General features: G+C 40.8%; 1 protein-coding gene across 1 annotated transcript in view; it reads left to right on the top strand.

The window, feature by feature from the left end:
• The window catches only part of naa35 (N-alpha-acetyltransferase 35, NatC auxiliary subunit), a 38400-nt gene extending 24297 nt beyond the window's left edge, over window positions 1–14103 (top strand). Inside the window, exons 14-23 of the mRNA XM_056285985.1 lie at window positions 7079–7185; window positions 7317–7383; window positions 7672–7770; window positions 8505–8683; window positions 9250–9386; window positions 9562–9629; window positions 9780–9920; window positions 10234–10356; window positions 11038–11118; window positions 13197–14103. Coding sequence (XP_056141960.1) covers window positions 7079–7185; window positions 7317–7383; window positions 7672–7770; window positions 8505–8683; window positions 9250–9386; window positions 9562–9629; window positions 9780–9920; window positions 10234–10356; window positions 11038–11118; window positions 13197–13256 — 1062 coding nt within the window. The 3' untranslated portion in view covers window positions 13257–14103. The remainder of the gene's footprint in view (window positions 1–7078; window positions 7186–7316; window positions 7384–7671; window positions 7771–8504; window positions 8684–9249; window positions 9387–9561; window positions 9630–9779; window positions 9921–10233; window positions 10357–11037; window positions 11119–13196) is intronic.
• Window positions 14104–18801: the final 4698 nt, after the last annotated feature.

The raw sequence follows: 18801 nt of genomic DNA, 5'->3' as shown, positions 1-18801 counted from the left end.
TAGGGAAATACTCGCTTTTGCTAATGTTTAACTTGTAGCCCGAAAATGATCCATGGATCATCAAGATTTGTAAAATATCATCCATACAGTTATCCGGTTCTGTGACATAGAGCAAAAGGTCATCAGCATAGCGAGAAATGCGATGTTCCAGTCCAGCCCTGCAAATAGCAGTAAAGAGTGGGGAGGATTTGAGAGCAATGGAGAGGTTCTATAGCTACTGCGGGAAGAGATTGGGCAACCTTGACGCGTACCTCTTGTTAGAGGGAAGTAGTCAGACCTTTGAGAGTTAGTCATCACGTAAGCAGTAGGGGCAGAGTATAAAAGTCATATCCAAGAAATAAATTTAGACCCAAAATCAAATTTCCCCAGAACAGAAAACAAGTAAGCCCACTCACTCAACCCGATCAAAGGCCTTCTCCGCGTCCAATGATATAACCATTTCAGCAGCTTGAGAAGCACCAGGCGAAAGCACAATATTTAAAAGTCTTCTAATGTTAGAAGAAAGTCACCGACCTCTAACAAACCCTGTTTGGTTTTCAGAAATTGTGACTTGCCAAGCAAGGATCCAACCGGCATATGCCAAGACCTTGGCTAGAAGCTTTACATCTGAAGTTAACAAACTTGTTGGTCTCCAGCTGCTACATTCTTCAGGGTTCTTGTCTTTCTTAAGAATAAGCTAAATTGAAGCTTGGTTTAAGGTAGGGGGAAGGATCCTCTTTCCATCAAATCATTGAACATGTCTAATAGTAAAGGGGCAATAAGGTGGGGAAACTTCTTGTAAAAGTCAGTTGGAAATCTGTCTGGACCTGGTGCTTTGTTATTTTGCATTAATCTAAGACAAGTGACTATTTCCTCTAGCTGTATAGGATTGCCCAGATCCCTCTTATTATTGGCATCTATAGTAGGGCTATCTAAACTATTTAAAAAATTATCCATTATAGTCTTGTTTAAAGGGGGTTCTGATTTATAGAGACTGGAGTAAAAAGAAGTGAAGACAGATTTTATTTCAGGTGGATTGGCAGTTAGGGAATGGGAGGAGTCATAGACTTGAGATATGAAGTGGGAGGCTGACTGACGTTTAAGTTAGAGAGCTAAAAGGCAGCTAGCCTTGTCGCCATATTCATAATATGTCCCTTTAGTACATCTCAAGAGGTACTCTGCTTTGCTTGTAGAGAGCAAATCAAATTCAGACTGTAGTTTAACCCTTTTGATATACAGGTCTGGGCTGGGAGAGTTGGAATACTCTTATCTATGCTGAGAATTGCATCAATTAGCTCCTGATGTTTTTGTTTGTTTTTCCTGGCTAGGTGTGTGCTGTACGAGATAATTTCTCCCCTCAATCTTGTTAATCTCAAGGAAGGCACTGATTCTTTTTGCGATAAAATCACAGAACTCCTCATTAGCTAGTAGTCCTGTATCGAATCTCCATTGGCTCTTAGAGTTGGGCGCAAGGCTAAATCCAAAATAAGTGGAGCATGATCGGAAATAATAGCAGAATACTCAGTAGATTTCACAGCAGAGAGAAGAGCCCTGTCTACATAAAAACAGTCAATATGAGAATAAGCTAGGTGTACCTTTGAGAAATGGGAGAATTCCTTTGTGACCGGGTGAAAAAAGCGCCAGGGATCTATGCAGCCCAACTGACTCATGAGGGATGACAGTGTTTGACATGGTGGAGGGTGCGAGTGTTCTAGGGTGAGTGGTCAAATTTGAGATCTATCACTAAATTCATGCAAACGCTGACCAACACCACTGAAGTCTGATATAATGTACCACTTACTATGACATAACGCCCTCCGGGGTCAGAAATAATCTGTGTGGGGAGAACTGGACACGTTTGTTAATCAAAATAGCAGCGCCCCTGGATTTGCTGATAAGAGCTGAATGGAATATTTGCTCAATCCAGGGTTTACGCATTCTGTTATGATCACTTACATGCAGATGAGTCTGTTGAAGAAAGGCGATGTCAGTGGTAAGCCCCTTAAGGTGTGAAGACACTCTGGATCGCTTTACATGCAATATTTCAGTTTTTTATTTTTAATAAATTTGCAAAATTTTCTACAAAACTTTTTTCACTTTGTCATTATGGGGTATTGTGTGTAGATTGATGAGAGAGAAAAAAGAAATTTAATCAATTTTGGAATAAGGCTGTAACATAACAAAATGTGGGAAAAGTGAAGGGGTGTGAATACTTTCTGGATGCACTGTATGGTGGAAATTTTCAAATTTAAGTGGGTTCCTAAAGGCATGAAATATCTTGAAATCAGGCTCTGTCAAGATTTGGGAGAGCTGCCTGTACTGAATCTAACCCAGTATTACAAAAAATTAATACAAATTTAGAGAAGTGGGAGAAGATTAAACTTCCACTGTGGGGAAAAGTTAATACTATAAAAATGATAATAGCCCCTCAATTCAATTACATAGTTATGATGTTGCCAATCATGATACCACCTGCTATCTTTAAGAGGTATGATGATATAGTTAAACAGTTTCTATGGGATGGAAAGAAAGCCAGGATTAAATTAAGCAAAACTATGTGCCCCTAAGGAGAAGGGAGGATTGGGTCTACTAGACCCGAGACTACATGGTCTATCATTTGAAATTGCTAAATTAGCCAAATATTTGAAAAATGACAGAAAATAGAGTAGACTGGATAGACATTGAGACAAAGTTATGCCCACTATTTAATCCGAAATAGAGATTGTCTCAGCAAGGCAACACAACAAATCCAATTCTTGTTCACTCTAGGGAACAAGATCAAAGTACACCAAATGTATTAGCTGCCACACTATGTACAGAAATATGCTTCACTGTGGCACAATCCTGCTATCTGTATCGGAAAAACATCTATATATTGGAAGCAGTGGCATTTAAATGGCATACACACTAGGAGATCTATATAAAGATGGTAAATGTATGTCTTATGGGGAGTTAACTTGCCACTTTAATCTTAAAGGCAAACAAATTTTTTGGAAATACTTACAAATTAGGAACTGTGTATTAGCTAGATTCACATGTCCAGAGGCAGCTAGAGAGGAGGAAGGGTAGGCATGTGGAGGTGAGAGTTGGAACTTTGAATGTTGGCACTATGACTGGTAAAGGGAGAGAGCTGGCTGACATGATGGAAAGAAGAAAGGTAGGCATACTGTGTGTGCAAGAGACCAGGTGGAAGGGGAGTAAGGCCAGGAGTATCGGAGGTGGGTTCAAACTCTTCTACCATGGTGTGAATGGGAGGAGAAATGGGGTAGGGGTAATTCTGAAGGAAGAGTATGTCAAGAGCGTGCTGGAGGTGAAGAGAGTGTCAGACAGAGTGATGAGTATGAAGCTGGAAATTGAAGGTTTATTGCTGAATGTTATCAGCGCATATGCCCCGCAAGTTGGGTGTGAGATGGATGAAAAAGAAGAATTCTGGAATGAGTTGGACGACATGGTGGAGAGGGTACCCAAGGAGGAGAGAGTGGTGATTGGAGCGGACTTCAATGGACATGTTGGTGAAGGGAACAGAGGTGATGAGGAGGTGATGGGAAAGTATGGAGTCAAGAAGAGAAATGTGGAAGGACAGATGGTGGTCGATTTTGCGAAAAGGATGGAAATGGCTGTGGTGAATACATATTTCAAGAAGAGGGAGGAACACAGGGTGACGTACAAGAGTGGAGGAAAGTGCACACAGGTGGACTATATCTTATGTAGAAGGCACCATCTAAAAGGGATTGGAGACTGCAAGGTGGTGACAGGGGAGAGCGTAGCCAGGCAGCATCGGATGGTGGTCTGTAGGATGACTTTGGAGACCAAGAAGAGGAAGCGAGTGAAGACACAGCCGAAGATCAAATGGTGGAAGTTGAAGAAGGAAGACTGTTGTGTGGAGTTCAGGCAGGAGTTAAGACAGGCACTGGGTGGTAGTGAAGAGTTGCCAGATGGCTGGAAAACCACTGCAGAAATAGTGAGGGAGACAGCTAGGAAGGTACTTGGTGTGTCATCAGGACAGAGGAAGGAAGACAAGGAGACTTGGTGGTGGAATGAGGAAGTACAGCAAATTATACAGAGGAAAAGGTTGGCAAAGAAGAAGTGGGATAGTCAGAGAGATGAAGAAAGTAGACAGGAGTACAAGGAGATGCAGCGTAAAGCAAAGAGAGAGGTGGCAAAGGCAAAGGAAAAGGCGTATGGTGAGTTGTATGACAGATTAGACACTAAGGAAGGAGAAAAGGACTTGTACCGATTGGCTAGACAGAGGGACCAAGCTGCAAAGGATGTGCAGCAAGTTAGGGCGATCAAGGATAGAGATGGAAATGTGCTGACAAGCGAGGAGAGTGTGCTAAGAAGGTGGAAGGAATACTTTGAGGGGCTGATGAATGAAGAAAATGAGAGAGAGAGAAGGTTGGATGATGTAGGGATAGTGAATCAGGAAGTTCAGCGGATTAGCAAGGAGGAAGTGAGGGCAGCTATGAAGAGGATGAAGAATGGAAAGGCAGTTGGTCCTGATGACATACCTGTGGAGGCATGGAGATGTTTAGGAGAGATGGCAGTGGAGTTTCTAACTAGATTGTTTAACACAATCCTGGAAAGTGAGAGGATGCCTGAGGAGTGGAGAAGAAGCATACTGGTACCGATTTTCAAGAACAAGGGCGATGTGCAGAACTGTAACAACTACAGAGGTATAAAGTTGATCAGCCACAGCATGAAGATTTGGGAAAGAGTAATAGAAGCTAGGTTAAGAGGAGAGGTGACGATCAGCGAGTAGCAGTATGGTTTCATGCCACGAAAGAGCACCACAGATGCGATGTTTGCTTTGAGAATGTTGATTGAGAAGTATAGAGAAGGCCAGAAAGAGTTGCACTGTGTCTTTGTAGATTTAGAGAAAGCTTATGACAGAGTACCGAGAGAGGAGGTGTGGTATTGTATGAGGAAGTCAGGAGTTGCAGAGAAGTATGTAGGAGTGGTGCAGGATACGTATGAGGGAAGTGTGACAATGGTGAGGTGTGCGGTTGGAATGACGGATGGGTTCAAGGTGGAGGTGGGATTACATCAAGGATCGGCTCTTAGCCCTTTCTTGTTTGCAATGGTGATGGACAGGTTGACGGACAAGATCAGGCAGGAGTCTCCATGGACGATGATGTTCGCGGATGACATTGTGATCTGTAGTGAGAGTAGGGTGCAGGTTGAGGAGAGCCTGGAGAGGTGGAGGTATGCACTGGAGAGAAGAGGAATGAAAGTCAGTAGGAGCAAGACGGAATACCTATGCGTGAATGAGAGAGAGGACAGTGGAATGGTCAGGATGCAAGGAGTGGAGGTGACAAAGACATCTGAGTTTAAATACTTGGGGTCAACTGTCCAAAGTAACGGGGAGTGCAGTAGAGAGGTGAAAAAGAGAGTGCAGGCAGGTTGGAGTGGGTGGAGAAGAGTGTCAGGAGTGATTTGCGACAGAAGGGTACCAGCAAGAGTTAAAGGGAAAGTTTACAAGATGGTTGTGAGACCAGCTATGTTATATGGTTTGGAGACATTGGCACTGACGAAAAGACAGGAGGCGGAGCTGGAGGTGGCAGAGTTGAAGATGCTAAGATTTTCACTGGGAGTAACGAAGAAGGACAGGATTAGGAACGATTATATTAGAGGGACCGCTCAGGTTGGACGGTTTGGAGACAAAGCAAGAGAGGCAAGATTGAGATGGCTTGGACATGTGTGGAGGAGAGATGCTGAGTATATTGGGAGAAGGATGCTGAATATGGAGCTGCCAGGGAAGAGGAGAAGAGGAAGGCCAAAGAGGAGGTTTATGGATGTGGTGAGGGAAGACATGCAGGTGGCTGGTGTGACAGAGGAAGACGCAGAAGACAGGAAGAAATGGAAACGGATGATCCGCTGTGGCGACCCCTAACGGGAGCAGCCGAAAGTAGTAGTAGTAGTAGTAGTAGTATTAGCTAGATTCAGTGGGGGTACAGAAAATCACATTTTGGATTATATGAATATGCCACAGAAATGCCACACAGTTTCACATTTTTATAAACTAACAAACAATTTTGTCAATGGTGAATCATCAAATGTGAAGCTGGTATGGCAGAGGGACCTGAATATAGTCTTAGAACAAGGGAATTGGCTCAATATTTTTTTTGGCAGATTGTGGAAAATATGTAAAGGAAGCAAGAGGGAAGTTTACACAATATAAGATAATACATAGATATTACCACACTCCAACAAGACTAGAATGAAACTGATGGACAGTCTGTGTTGGAAATGTAAAACGGAGGTAGGAACTTTCCTATACTGTATATGGGAATGTACATTAGTGAAGCCATTCTGGGTTAAAGTGGTGGAGATTCTGAGTAGCTGGTCTGGCTCTGTAATCCCCCTGACTCCTGCTTTATGTCAATTGGGAGACAGATCTCAAACACCATATGTATGAAAAGGTGTTTTTTCTATTATTATGGTGGGTTTGGTCACAGCTTCCAGAATTATCTTGAGACATTGGAAAATAGCTAAATCTCCAGATCTGAAAGATTGGGTAAATGCAATGATTGAGACTGCATCCTACGAGTCTATGCTCAACAGGTTAAAAGGCAACATGGAAGATGGAACTACCCCTTGGAATCTTTTTTGGACTCATATAAAGCCTGATGGAGGTCTTGCTTAGATCTTAATAACCAAGAACCCTCAGTGACTGTGGCATGCTCACTTTGCTTCTCATTACAGACTGAGTTTCTTACTTCCATATGCATACTTGATTTTACTTATTTTATATTTTACTTCTTTTTTATGCCATGTCTAATGAAGTCAGGACCCTGAAGGGGTGAAGTTTGTTGAAACAGTGTACCACTAGCCTTCCTGTTACTGTTCTTTTTGAAAAATTCAATAAAAATTTAAATGACAAAAAAAAAATGACTGCAGTATCCCCACCTTTCAGTTTAGACTGAAGAGGTCACTTACATGAGTGATGAAACGTATCTGTCAATAACCGTATCCAAATGAACTGATTCAACCTTCGTTGACCTAATCTGATTGGTGTTAACATTAAGGGTTCCTCCTCAGTTGATAATTAAAGTGTACACTACTCATGATTATTGAATATCTTTTTTTCCATACCGTCAAGACAACCTTTCTGATCGATAATAAAAAGGTGTTTGGGACGCACCTGATGCAGGACATGATTAAAGATGCTCTCAGATACTTCGTCAGCCCACCTGTCCTCTCCTTCAAGTAAGTCAGTCATTGGAATCTCCAAGGGTTTGTTTGTCTGTGTATAAGTGAGCGGTTTAAGGTGCAAGTTCTTTCTTGATCAGTAATTTTAAGGTCTGTATTTGTGTTTGTAACTGCATGTTGTTCTCTAGGTGCTGCCTGTCCAACAACCACCAAGCCAAGGACTACATTGACTCCTTTGTCACGCACTGTTCAAGGGTAGATATTGACCAATTGCATCATATTGTACAAAATTACAGCCCTGTAGAGATGGATGTATAGTTTATGATATTTTGGCTTTTACTTTAGTGCTAATTTGAATCCTTATTTAAATGAAACTGCACAATGGGAGAGCAACCAAGATCATATGTGACATGAAGTGAAAGCTAAGAATAGCTGGGAAACTGCCACTTTGGGATGCTATGATATTGCATCACTTGACATCTCTTCTATGATTGTGCATGTCCATGTGTGTGATTGTGTGTTTTGTGTTCTTTCAACCTTTAGCCATTCTGCAGTCTGATCCAGATCCATGGACACAACCGAGCGCGGCAGAGAGACAAGCTGGGACACATCCTTGAGGAGTTTGCTACTCTTCAGGATGAGGTCTGCTTTAACATAATTCTGTTGTCTCTTTTGTCATCACTTATTTCCTTCTCTTTTTGTGTCAAAAGCAGTCTGAATTTATAACATCTTACCCAATGCAATTGAACAGGTATTTGTGTGTGTGCATGTACAAGAAAGCTTGCACTCAGCTTTATGTGAGCTGTTGGAGAACTGTTGAAGGTCAATTGAGGTAGCAATTCAAAACTTTAAGTGTTTCTCACCTACCATTCCCAGTAACTCGTAAAGCATTATTTCTATTGTGAATCTAACTCAAATCAATTCTGTTGGCACTGAGGACAGATGGGTCTCCATACTTTCTTTTGATGAACCAGAAACCACACAGCCAGAGTAAGAGATGGGTTAACATGGACTGGGTTTAGATAAAATTGAAATGTAATGGAACAGGAAACAGGAAAAATAAAAGACAAAGTGAGAGCAGTAGGCTTTCCCTACATCTAATCAAATTATTTCCAAGCCCAAAACAACCTGTTCGGTGATTGGTGAATGTCAAAGAAAGGAAGATGGAAAAAGAAAAAAACTCATGCTGAGAATTACAATCACACAGTTTAAATGCATATGAAAATGCAAAAAACTGCAGAACATGAAGCAAAGACTTCATATCACGAATTCAGTATAGCTTTTGGCTTAGTTTTGCTCCCTTGCTAAATGCATTAGTCAACCTCTACAGAATTACTAAACAAAATGCTTTCTCTCTCTCTTTGCACCCTCTGCAGGCAGAGAAGGTGGATGCGGCACTGCACAGCCTGCTGATGAAGCTGGAACCTCAGAGACAACATCTGGCCTGCCTGGGCACCTGGATCCTCTACCACAACTTAAGGATCATGATCCAGTACCTGCTAAGTGGCTTTGAACTTGAGTTGTACAGCATGCATGAGTACTACTACATCTACTGGTAAATATGTACACACACACACACACACACACACACACTGGCATCCACTTGAAATGATCTCCAATTGTCCAATTTTGTGTGTGTGTGTGGGGCCATCTTACAACTGTATTTTAAGCGTTTTTACATCATCAAGAGTGATAACAAGGCTAGCTAGCTGAACCAGAAAGAACCAGCTAGCACCATCCTGCCATGAACAGCTAAGGAGGACATGAGTTGTTGGGGCTTTATTGTCTTTGCCATGTCTGCCTTCCCAGCCCCTAAAAAACAGATGAAAAAAAAACATTGACCTGTACTCATTCTTTATTTTTCAAATCACGTCAAACATTTAAATTTTGTATGGTAAACAGTAGACGCTTTGACTAAGGTGCTCAGTCACCTATTTGTGCGCGCGCACACACACACACACACACACACACACACACACACACACACACACACACACACACACACACACACACACATACATACATAGATACTCACACACGCTCTCTGAATGTCTCAATGCAATATCTGCTTTGTATCTTGTAATTTTGCATGCACCTATGTGTTGTCATTTGTCTTTTCAGGTATCTGTCAGAGTTCCTGTATGCATGGCTTATGTCCACCCTGAGCAGAGCAGACTCCTCACAGATAGCAGAGGAGAGGATTCTGGAGGAGCTGCTAAAAGGACGCAGCAGCAAGAAGACCAAGAAGAAGAAGAAAGGTACACCTTTTTTGTACCTTGCTTAGGTACCGTGCTTATTTTTAGATTCTCTGTGTCACTACACTATACTAGCCGAAGTCCACAGGGAGGCGCTCCACCGTTATGTGTGAAGATTGTGCTGTAGCTGCAGGGGCTTCACTTGGATATTAATTTCATGTCTGAATTTCCTTGGCAGTCCGCCCTCTTAGCAAGGAGATAACCATGAGTCAAGCCTACCAGAACATGTGCGCTGGCATGTACAAGGTAGAATATACATATAAAAATAAATACACAAACAAACATGAACACACACTGCACCTGGACACTTTGATCCCTTCTCATTCTCTACTTGTTACACAGCTACCTTTTTGTCTCTTTCTATACCTGTAGTATCTTTCACTCATCTCTCCTCAGACAATGGTAGCATTAGATATGGATGGAAAGGTGCGTAAGCCTCAGTTTGAGTTGGACAGCGAGCAAGTTCGTTATGAGCATCGCTTCGCCCCCTTCAACAGTGTGGTCACTCCTCCGCCTGTACACTACATCCAATTCAAGGTAGTGTGTGTGTGTGTGTGTGTGTATTGTATCACCTGATTCTATCATAAGTTTTACTACATCCAGTCAGATACCCTTCAGTCACTCTTTCTGTTCCTGTTCCCTCTTCCTTTACCTATTCCTCCCATTCTCTTTCTCCCTTCTCCCTTAAGCCCTACTTCGTTTCCGTCTCTCATCTCCCTCGCTCTGTATTGCCTTCCATCTCCTTTTATTCTGTATACTCTCAATCTCTCTCTCGCTCCCTCTCTTTCTTTCTCTCTCCACCTCCCTCTCTACCTCTACCTCTCCCTCCATCTTTTGCAAACTCATCCAGGAGATGTCAGACCTGAAGAAGTACAATCCCCCACCAGGCTCTGCAGACCTCTACCTAGCAGCCAGCAAACATTTTCAGCAGGCGAAGCTCATCTTGGAGAATGTGCCCAGCCCAGACCCCGAGGTCAGCAAATATTAACTTGCCAAAATCATTGAGTATGAGGTTAACATAATAATACTGTAAGCTCTTTGGTAATAGCCATGAATCAGGGTGAACATGTACTATAGTCATACACTTGTTACAAGATATATCTGTTAAAACTCGCCACAGAATTTAGGTTGTTAAATTAGGTTGATTAAAATTGTTATGGTATGATAATATATGTGGGAAAGCTTGGGGAATCTGCCCATACTTATAGAATCACCTTTTGGTCTTGATTATATTGTGAAAAAACTATATTATTATATACACAATATAGTGTATACATGGACTGCAGAACGCATTTTGAATTGGTTGGGCCAGTACATTTTTTAGATAACAGAATGTATTGCTTTCTGATAAGCTGTGTGGGGGCACACAGGGAAGCAGTGTATGACATATGTGGCTACAGGTGGATTCCAATTTTTTTACATGTTTGATGTTCAAAAGTAGGTAGGGCCCCGGCCCTACCGGTTCTGCGGTCCATGTTACTTTATAATTGTATTACACCAATTCTTGGGACTATGAATAGCAGTGTGGATATTTGACGATGTTCTTGATATACCACAGCTGTTTTTATGTCAATCTAATTAATTGGTTTTACTGGGTTTATGGCTGACAAGAAATTTCTCATTTATCGCACTTCTTCATGTTGGGTGGTAACAGGTGAATCGGATCCTGAAAGTAGCCAAGCCCAATATTGTTGTGATGAAACTACTGGCTGGAGGACACAAAAAGGACACTAAGGTAACACACTTTACATAGTTTACACTTTTCATAGATGCCCAATTATTATAATCCATCCACATGTACACACTTAAATCAGTTCAGGGTTGGAGGGGGCTGGGGTCTATGGCCCCATTGGAGGGATCACACACACACACAGTCACTCACACACTGATTACACCTATGAGCAACTGAAAGTTTACAATTCACAACATGCATTCCATGGCTTTGGACTGCAGGAGAACAACCAGAGTAGCCAGAGGAAACCCATGTGGACACAAAGAGAACATGCAAAGCCCACACAGATGGGCTGGGGTTGTAAAGGCAACAGTGCTAACCACTAAGCCACCATTTTCCGTATTGCTAGTTCTTATTAGCGACATTGTGATGTATTCAATTTTCCATGTTTACAGCTTGTTCAGATGTGAACAAGCCGTTGACTTGAAATTTCACACAAGTTATTGTATCAACAGCAACAAAGAACTTGTAATGAAATGTAGACAAAACTAGTGAGTTGCCAGTACCTCAACAGGGGGCTACCAGACTCCCAATTCTTAATCCCAAAAAATTTACACTACCGTTCAAAAGTTTGGGATCACCCAAACAATTTTGTGTTTTCCATGAAAAGTCACACTTATTCACCACCATATGTTGTGAAATGAATAGAAAATAGAGTCAAGACATTGACAAGGTTAGAAATAATGATTTGTATTTGAAATAAGATTTTTTTTACATCAAACTTTGCTTTCGTCAAAGAATCCTCCATTTGCAGCAATTACAGCATTGCAGACCTTTGGCATTCTAGCTGTTAATTTGTTGAGGTAATCTGGAGAAATTGCACCCCACGCTTCCAGAAGCAGCTCCCACAAGTTGGATTGGTTGGATGGGCACTTCTTTGAGCAGATTGAGTTTCTGGAGCATCACATTTGTGGGGTCAATTAAACGCTCAAAATGGCCAGAAAAAGAGAACTTTCATCTGAAACTCGACAGTCTATTCTTGTTCTTAGAAATGAAGGCTATTCCATGCGAGAAATTGCTAAGAAATTGAAGATTTCCTATACCGGTGTGTACTACTCCCTTCAGAGGACAGCAAAAACAGGCTCTAACCAGAGTAGAAAAAGAAGTGGGAGGCCGCGTTGCACAACTGAGCAAGGAGATAAGTACATTAGAGTCTCTAGTTTGAGAAACAGACGCCTCACAGGTCCCCAACTGGCATCTTCATTAAATAGTACCTGTTAGAGCCTGTTTGTGCTGTCCTCTGAAGGGAGTAGTACACACCGGTGTCGGAAATCTTCAATTTCTTAGCAATTTCTCGCATGGAATAGCCTTCATTTCTAAGAACAAGAATAGACTGTCGAGTTTCAGATGAAAGTTCTCTTTTTCTGGCCATTTTGAGCGTTTAATTGACCCCACAAATGTGATGCTCCAGAAACTCAATCTGCTCAAAGAAGTGCCCATCCAACCAATCCAACTTGTGGGAGCTGCTTCTGGAAGCGTGGGGTGCAATTTCTCCAGATTACCTCAACAAATTAACAGCTAGAATGCCAAAGGTCTGCAATGCTGTAATTGCTGCAAATGGAGGATTCTTTGACGAAAGCAAAGTTTGATGTAAAAAAAATCTTATTTCAAATACAAATCATTATTTCTAACCTTGTCAATGTCTTGACTCTATTTTCTATTCATTTCACAACATATGGTGGTGAATAAGTGTGACTTTTCATGGAAAACACGAAATTGTTTGGGTGATCCCAAACTTTTGAACGGTAGTGTATATATATTTTGATGTGTGGGTTCATAGGAGTGCTTATCTCTTTAAATGTTGAGTTGGTTTTTTTTGGTGAGGTGGTCTCCGTTGTTGGTTTTCCAGAGGTTCCAAACAAAGATGACATTCTTTCTGCCTTGTGGCCAGTCATTATGTGTTTTTGTTGCAGATATTTTTTTTATTGAACTGCTGTACCTTTGCATTGAAGACAATAAATAAACTATCTACTGCATTTGATGGGTTTATTTTAGCATCAATGTCTTACTTCTGTAAATGTTATTATGTATGGCACAAAAAGTGAATTGTGTCCTTCAAAAAAAACTTTCTCCTTCCATAGGTACTCCCAGAGTTCGACTTCTCGGCTCACAAATACTTCCCTGTGGTCAAAATCATCTGATTCTGTGGTACATCGCAGGCTGACTTGGCTATTAAATACCCAATAACTGTAAAAAGCTGCCCTTCCCTCACCTGAGAAAAAATGTGATGTCCTTGATCTTATCCTCGTTCCAACAAAGGTGTGATGTGCTGGACTCAAGCATCAGCCAAAGGAGGTATTAAAACACCCCTTCCTTGCCAGAATAAAAGTGTGGCATATGAACCCAGACAAGAGAACCTGAAAACTGGACCTAACCTTTGTGACAATATTTACATCTACATTTGTAAAAGTGCGTTTGTGTGTCTGTACGCATGCAAAGGTAAATTAAAGATTCCAGCGAATGGCCTGTTGTGCAAGAAGGAAGTGTAATGAACTGGTCAGAGGAAGATGTTGTCAAGTATGTCCAAAACTACTCTTAAGTGATACACCTGTGTTGTAGTTTTAGATTATCTAAGGGACAGTATAATGCGTGTAAATAGATAACACATATTACCCTTTTGTATGTACATGTTTATGCCCTGGATTGGAATATAGTCTGAAAAACATATTCCTTTCCTAAAGCGCTTGTCCATGGGCCAATTAAGTCTTCATTTTGCATTTTTTATTCACCTGTGTTTGGCCTTATATTGAAAATAAGGCCTTTTCCTCATTCCTCAAATGACATTTCAGAGTTGCATCCAACAGCAGTGTTAGAGGTTTCTCTGCCCAGGTCAGGCACACGCTATCTTTAGGATGAGCATCTGCACACAACTTCTAAAGCCAGCAACCTCAAAGGACTGAAAAACAACTACCCTCATATCTCCTGGACAAAATAACTACTTGCCTTGACTGCGATATTTTAAGTTTTTTGTCATTCGGCACCTAAATAAAGGGATAACTTAAGAGCTGCAGACTCACGTCATTTAAGAAAGCCCTAAAACTCGTTTTCCAGGTCTACCTTATTCCATAGAGGGTCTCTAAGAATGATGCATAAACCCATTTGTGGAACTATCCAGCTGCTTTGTAATTTGAATCCCCCTACTAACATTAATAAATAGATAGATACTTTATTGCCACGCAACAGTGTTGGTGGTAATTGTTTTGGTGCAGCATGGTAGCTCAGTTCCAGTGCAAAAAGAGAGAAAAACAAGCAGCACCATAAACCATTACAACACACGCAAAAAGGAAACATATGAATGTGAGAATATGTACAGTGAACATGTATATGTACAGTTCAGTTCCCCAGTATATCAAGTAGCCCAACAGGCAGAGAGTACAATAATTGATGTACCAGTGCAAGCAAGTCCAGTCTGAGCTGAGTCTAGTGCATATGTATATGGGATCTTGTAGCAAGGGAGGCTATCAGAAGTCAGAAACAATTTATTGTCATCTCAGTCATGTACTTTAATACACAAAAGAGATGAAATTTCTTCTCTCCCAGCCCACAGCAGTATAACACAAAAGACAAAAAACACACATCCAAAAGAAAATGACACCTCCAAAAACGGAGAGAACAAAGCAACAACAAAAAACACACACAGTCAACAAACAGTGCTGGAGCTCAAATAGGTCAGGAGGTTCGAGGCCCCATTCCTGACACGAGGCTAGCAAGGGATGTTAATTGTTCTGACTGCTATAGGAAATAAGCTGTTTTTTAATTGAGTGAGCATGGTCGCCTCACAGAAAGAATGTCCTGGGTTCGAGCCCTGGGGTAGTCCAACCTTGGGGGTCATTCCGGGTCCTTTGTGGGAGACTGCATGTTCTCCCCGGGTCTATGTGGGTTTCCTCCGGGTACTCCGGTTTCTTCCCACAGTCCAAAGACATGTAGGTCAGGTAAATCGGCCATACTAAATTGTCCCTAGGTGTAAATGTGTGTGTGTGTGGGCCCTGTGATGGCCTGGCAGCCTGTTCAGGGTGTCTCCCCACCTGCCTCCCACAACCCTAAGAACAGGATAAGCAGTTTGACTAATGGATGGATAGATGAAGCGAGTGGTTTTGGTTAACATGAACTTGTAGCGCCTCCCAGAGGGGGGAAGCTGGAAAAGGTGGTAGGAGGGGTCACTGGTTATTTTAGCTGCTCAGTTGAAGGTGTACTTTATTTACAGTGAGCTGACTGGGGGATGGTCACAACCAATTATGTTGCAGGCTTTAGTGACAATCCGCTCCAGTTTCCTCTTGGTGTTGACAGTCTGAGCTCCCATACCAGAGATGATGTGAGGATGCTCTCAGATGGCTTTATAGAAGTGGACCCACAGGTGTTTTTTGACAGGATACTTCTTCAGTTGCCTGATTAAGTACAGTCTTTGCTTAGCCTTTTTGATGATGTGGTTGGTGTTGATGTTTCTTTTCAGAGTGTTACTGATGTAGATGGCGGCGAATTTGAAGGAGTCTATCAGGGATGGGTTGGTCAGAGATATGAACCGGGGCCTTGATGTTTTTCCTTTTCCTGGGGTCTACAGCTATTTCCGTTGTTTTTGAGGTATTGAGTAAGAAGTTGTTTGTTGCTGCACCAATGTACAGCCCAATTCACCCCTTGGCAGTACTGAGTCTCGTCATTGTTATTGATAAGTCCAATGATAGTAGTGTCGTCCACATACTTGAATATTTTGACCGAGCTGTGGTGAGATGTAAACTCATTGGTGGAGATGGAGAAAAGCAGAGGAGATAACGCACAGCCTTTTGGTGCACCAGTACTGAGGGTCAGAGGGTGTGATGTAGTGTTGTTGACCTTGACAAATTTAATTCTGTTTCTACGAAAGTTCAGTATCCAGTAATACAGAACTGGTTTGATGTTCATGTCTTTAAGCCTGGTGAAGAGTGTGAGAGAATTAATGGTGTTGAAAGCTGGGCTGAAGTCTATAAACAGGATGCGTGCATAGGTGTTGGTTGATTCCAGGTATTGCTGAATGAAGTGAAGAACCAGGTTTATCGCATCCTCAATGGATCTATTAGCCCAACAAGTAAACTGATATGACTGATATGGATACATACATCAGTGGGGATATACAGGACTCATGGTAGGAAAGGACTAAGTGTTCAAACACTTTCATAGCCACTGAAGTGTGGGCAACTGGTTTGAAGTCATTGAGGCATGTTGTTTTGGCTGACTTAGGGACCGGGATGATGGTAGATTTTTTTTTAAAACAAAGACCTCTATTGGTGATCTATCTTCTGCGCACTTACACTGGTTTAACTTGACACGACATGCGCTGTTGGCCATATGTCTGATACAGACTTGTAGCATTGTCCAACTAATAATTGGTCATTTGAATTCTTTTTTATTTGCATCACCATCAGTGATTTATTTATTACACGCTTTAAGTGATTGCAATTAAATTAACTGATTACAATTCACTGCTCTAAAATGCTTTTAGGTTGACACATATATGGTTGCTCGTTTCTGAGTCTCTTGTAGGTTGTTTTTGATAAGTGTGCTAAATGAGAAAAGGGATATAATTTTACTGAATTAAACTCCAAACAGGTTAAAAGATATGAACAGGACTATTTCAGTAGCTTGTGCTCCACCACTACTCTCCTCTTTGTGTGTGTGTGTGTGTGTGTGTGTGTGTGTGTGTGTGTGTGTTATAACTGCCACCCTAATTCAAAACTCAATTTTCATATTAATAGTCTTTCCTCTTTATTATAATTTCATCCATTACTTTCCAGTGGTCATGTTTGACCAGAGATGCAGCAAAATTAAAATTGTGATCCTTAATTTTCTGTTCTGATGCCAACTGTGGAGAATGTCACAAAGTCTTATGGTAATTAGATGAAAGAAGCCAAATTTATGAATGAAAAAAATTGTAAATTGGTTAAATTGGACCAAGATATAACCAGAAGGTACAGAAAAAGTCAAACAAATGCACACCTGCACAGAAATTGGTGATTCAAATGAACTGAATTTAAATCATGGTTTCCATAACTGTATAAAGTTTTGGTTAAGTTTTAGTTGTACTCTTGTGGTAATTTTTTGTACACTCTGCAGCAGCTACACCATATTTTCAGTAGGAATGCTTAAAAACCGGATGAGATTACTTCCTTTTGTCATTTCCTATTCGACTGGATAGTTTTCCTGAGTCAAATATCTCAGATTTGTAAACAAGACTAGATCATAATCTATGGCTGGACCGTGTGTGGTCATTGTTCCAAATTGTGGCCAGTTTGTTAGAGGGATAGTCAGTGGTAGTGTCGACAATGTGAATTTTTGGATATTGAATACTCATCTGCAATTTTCTGTCGTGGTCTCAGTAATAGTTGTCGTTAAAGTGTACTGAAGTAGACTATCACATGACATGGTTAAGCTAAATTCAAGTTAATAAAAGGTTATAAATGCAGTTGCAAGAACAATACTTTCCATCTTGGGATGTTTGACTTGAAAGAGAACTTAATTTAATTGAAAGTACTATTCTATTTGTTAACTCCCTCTCCTCTTCCATCTTTTTCTATCTGCGGATGTCTCTCATTTTTTAAGACTCACTCTGTATTGACAGGCGAATTCACACAGAATGGATTGCAGCCGCTGATAGCACCACTATCTGCAGCTGCAATCCCCCCCAAAAAAACTCATTATTATTATTATTATTATGTAATTATCCCGTAATTGGAAACTAAAAGACATGTTGCGTATTGAACACGCTTTATTTTGCATTTTTGAGGATCAATTCAGTGCAAATCTATGGGAAGTCTATATCATCTATATTACAGGTTGTTTTTTTTTTTACATCTTTATTGACAATAAAATTTACATACAAACAAGTTATTAATACAGACAAAGCATCAGAGCCAGGGGGAATCTTTTAAGTGAAAACATTAAACAAAGAACATAAATAGACAGTTTTTGCAGCTTCCTTATTTTTAGAGTTAACCACGGTTTTAATGTACTGTTTGGTTTCATTCTCAAATACTATAAATAACGGTTTAGAATGGCTAAATTTTGATTTATGAATATAATACTTTGCTAAAATAATCATCAAATTGATTCCATAGAATTTTTTAAGTTTATTACCATTGTGATTATGGAAACCCAACAGCACATTTTCCTAATAAAGAGAACAGTCAGAGTCAATGTTATCAACAATATACCATTGATACGGCTTTCCAAAATCTGTTAGTGTAGGGACATTGCCAGAACAGGTGCCGCATTGTTTCTGGGTACATTTCACACAATGAACAGTCAACACAAATGTCTTTCTTAAACTTAAGAAGATAATGACTTGTGGGATAATACCTATGTATGACTTTGAAAGAAACTTCCCTTATTTTACTGGTAAGGAGATATTTGCATGGAAGATTCGATACTTTTCCAGTTCAAGTTATCAACAAATCTAGACCAATAGGGTACAACGGAAGGGGTACTAGTAATATCTTTTTGAAATAATGACCATATGTTGCAATTATTTCTTACAGTAGTAGTCAGGCACACACTACCCACTGGAGTTACCTTAGGGTCAAGTGTTGGTAAGCAAACTGGTCTTTCTGCCCCTTTTAGGAGAATTAGAATTCCAGAGGGAATAGCATCCATGACTGTGGTAAACTCCTTTGGGGTAACAGGAATGCCAAAGGTATTAAGGAATTCAGAGTAGTTCAA

Source organism: Lampris incognitus, chromosome 1 (assembly GCF_029633865.1).
Source record: "Lampris incognitus isolate fLamInc1 chromosome 1, fLamInc1.hap2, whole genome shotgun sequence".
Taxonomy (NCBI): domain Eukaryota; kingdom Metazoa; phylum Chordata; class Actinopteri; order Lampriformes; family Lampridae; genus Lampris; species Lampris incognitus.
Note: the sequence above shows the minus strand (reverse complement) of the source record. Positions and strands in the feature narration are given on the sequence as shown.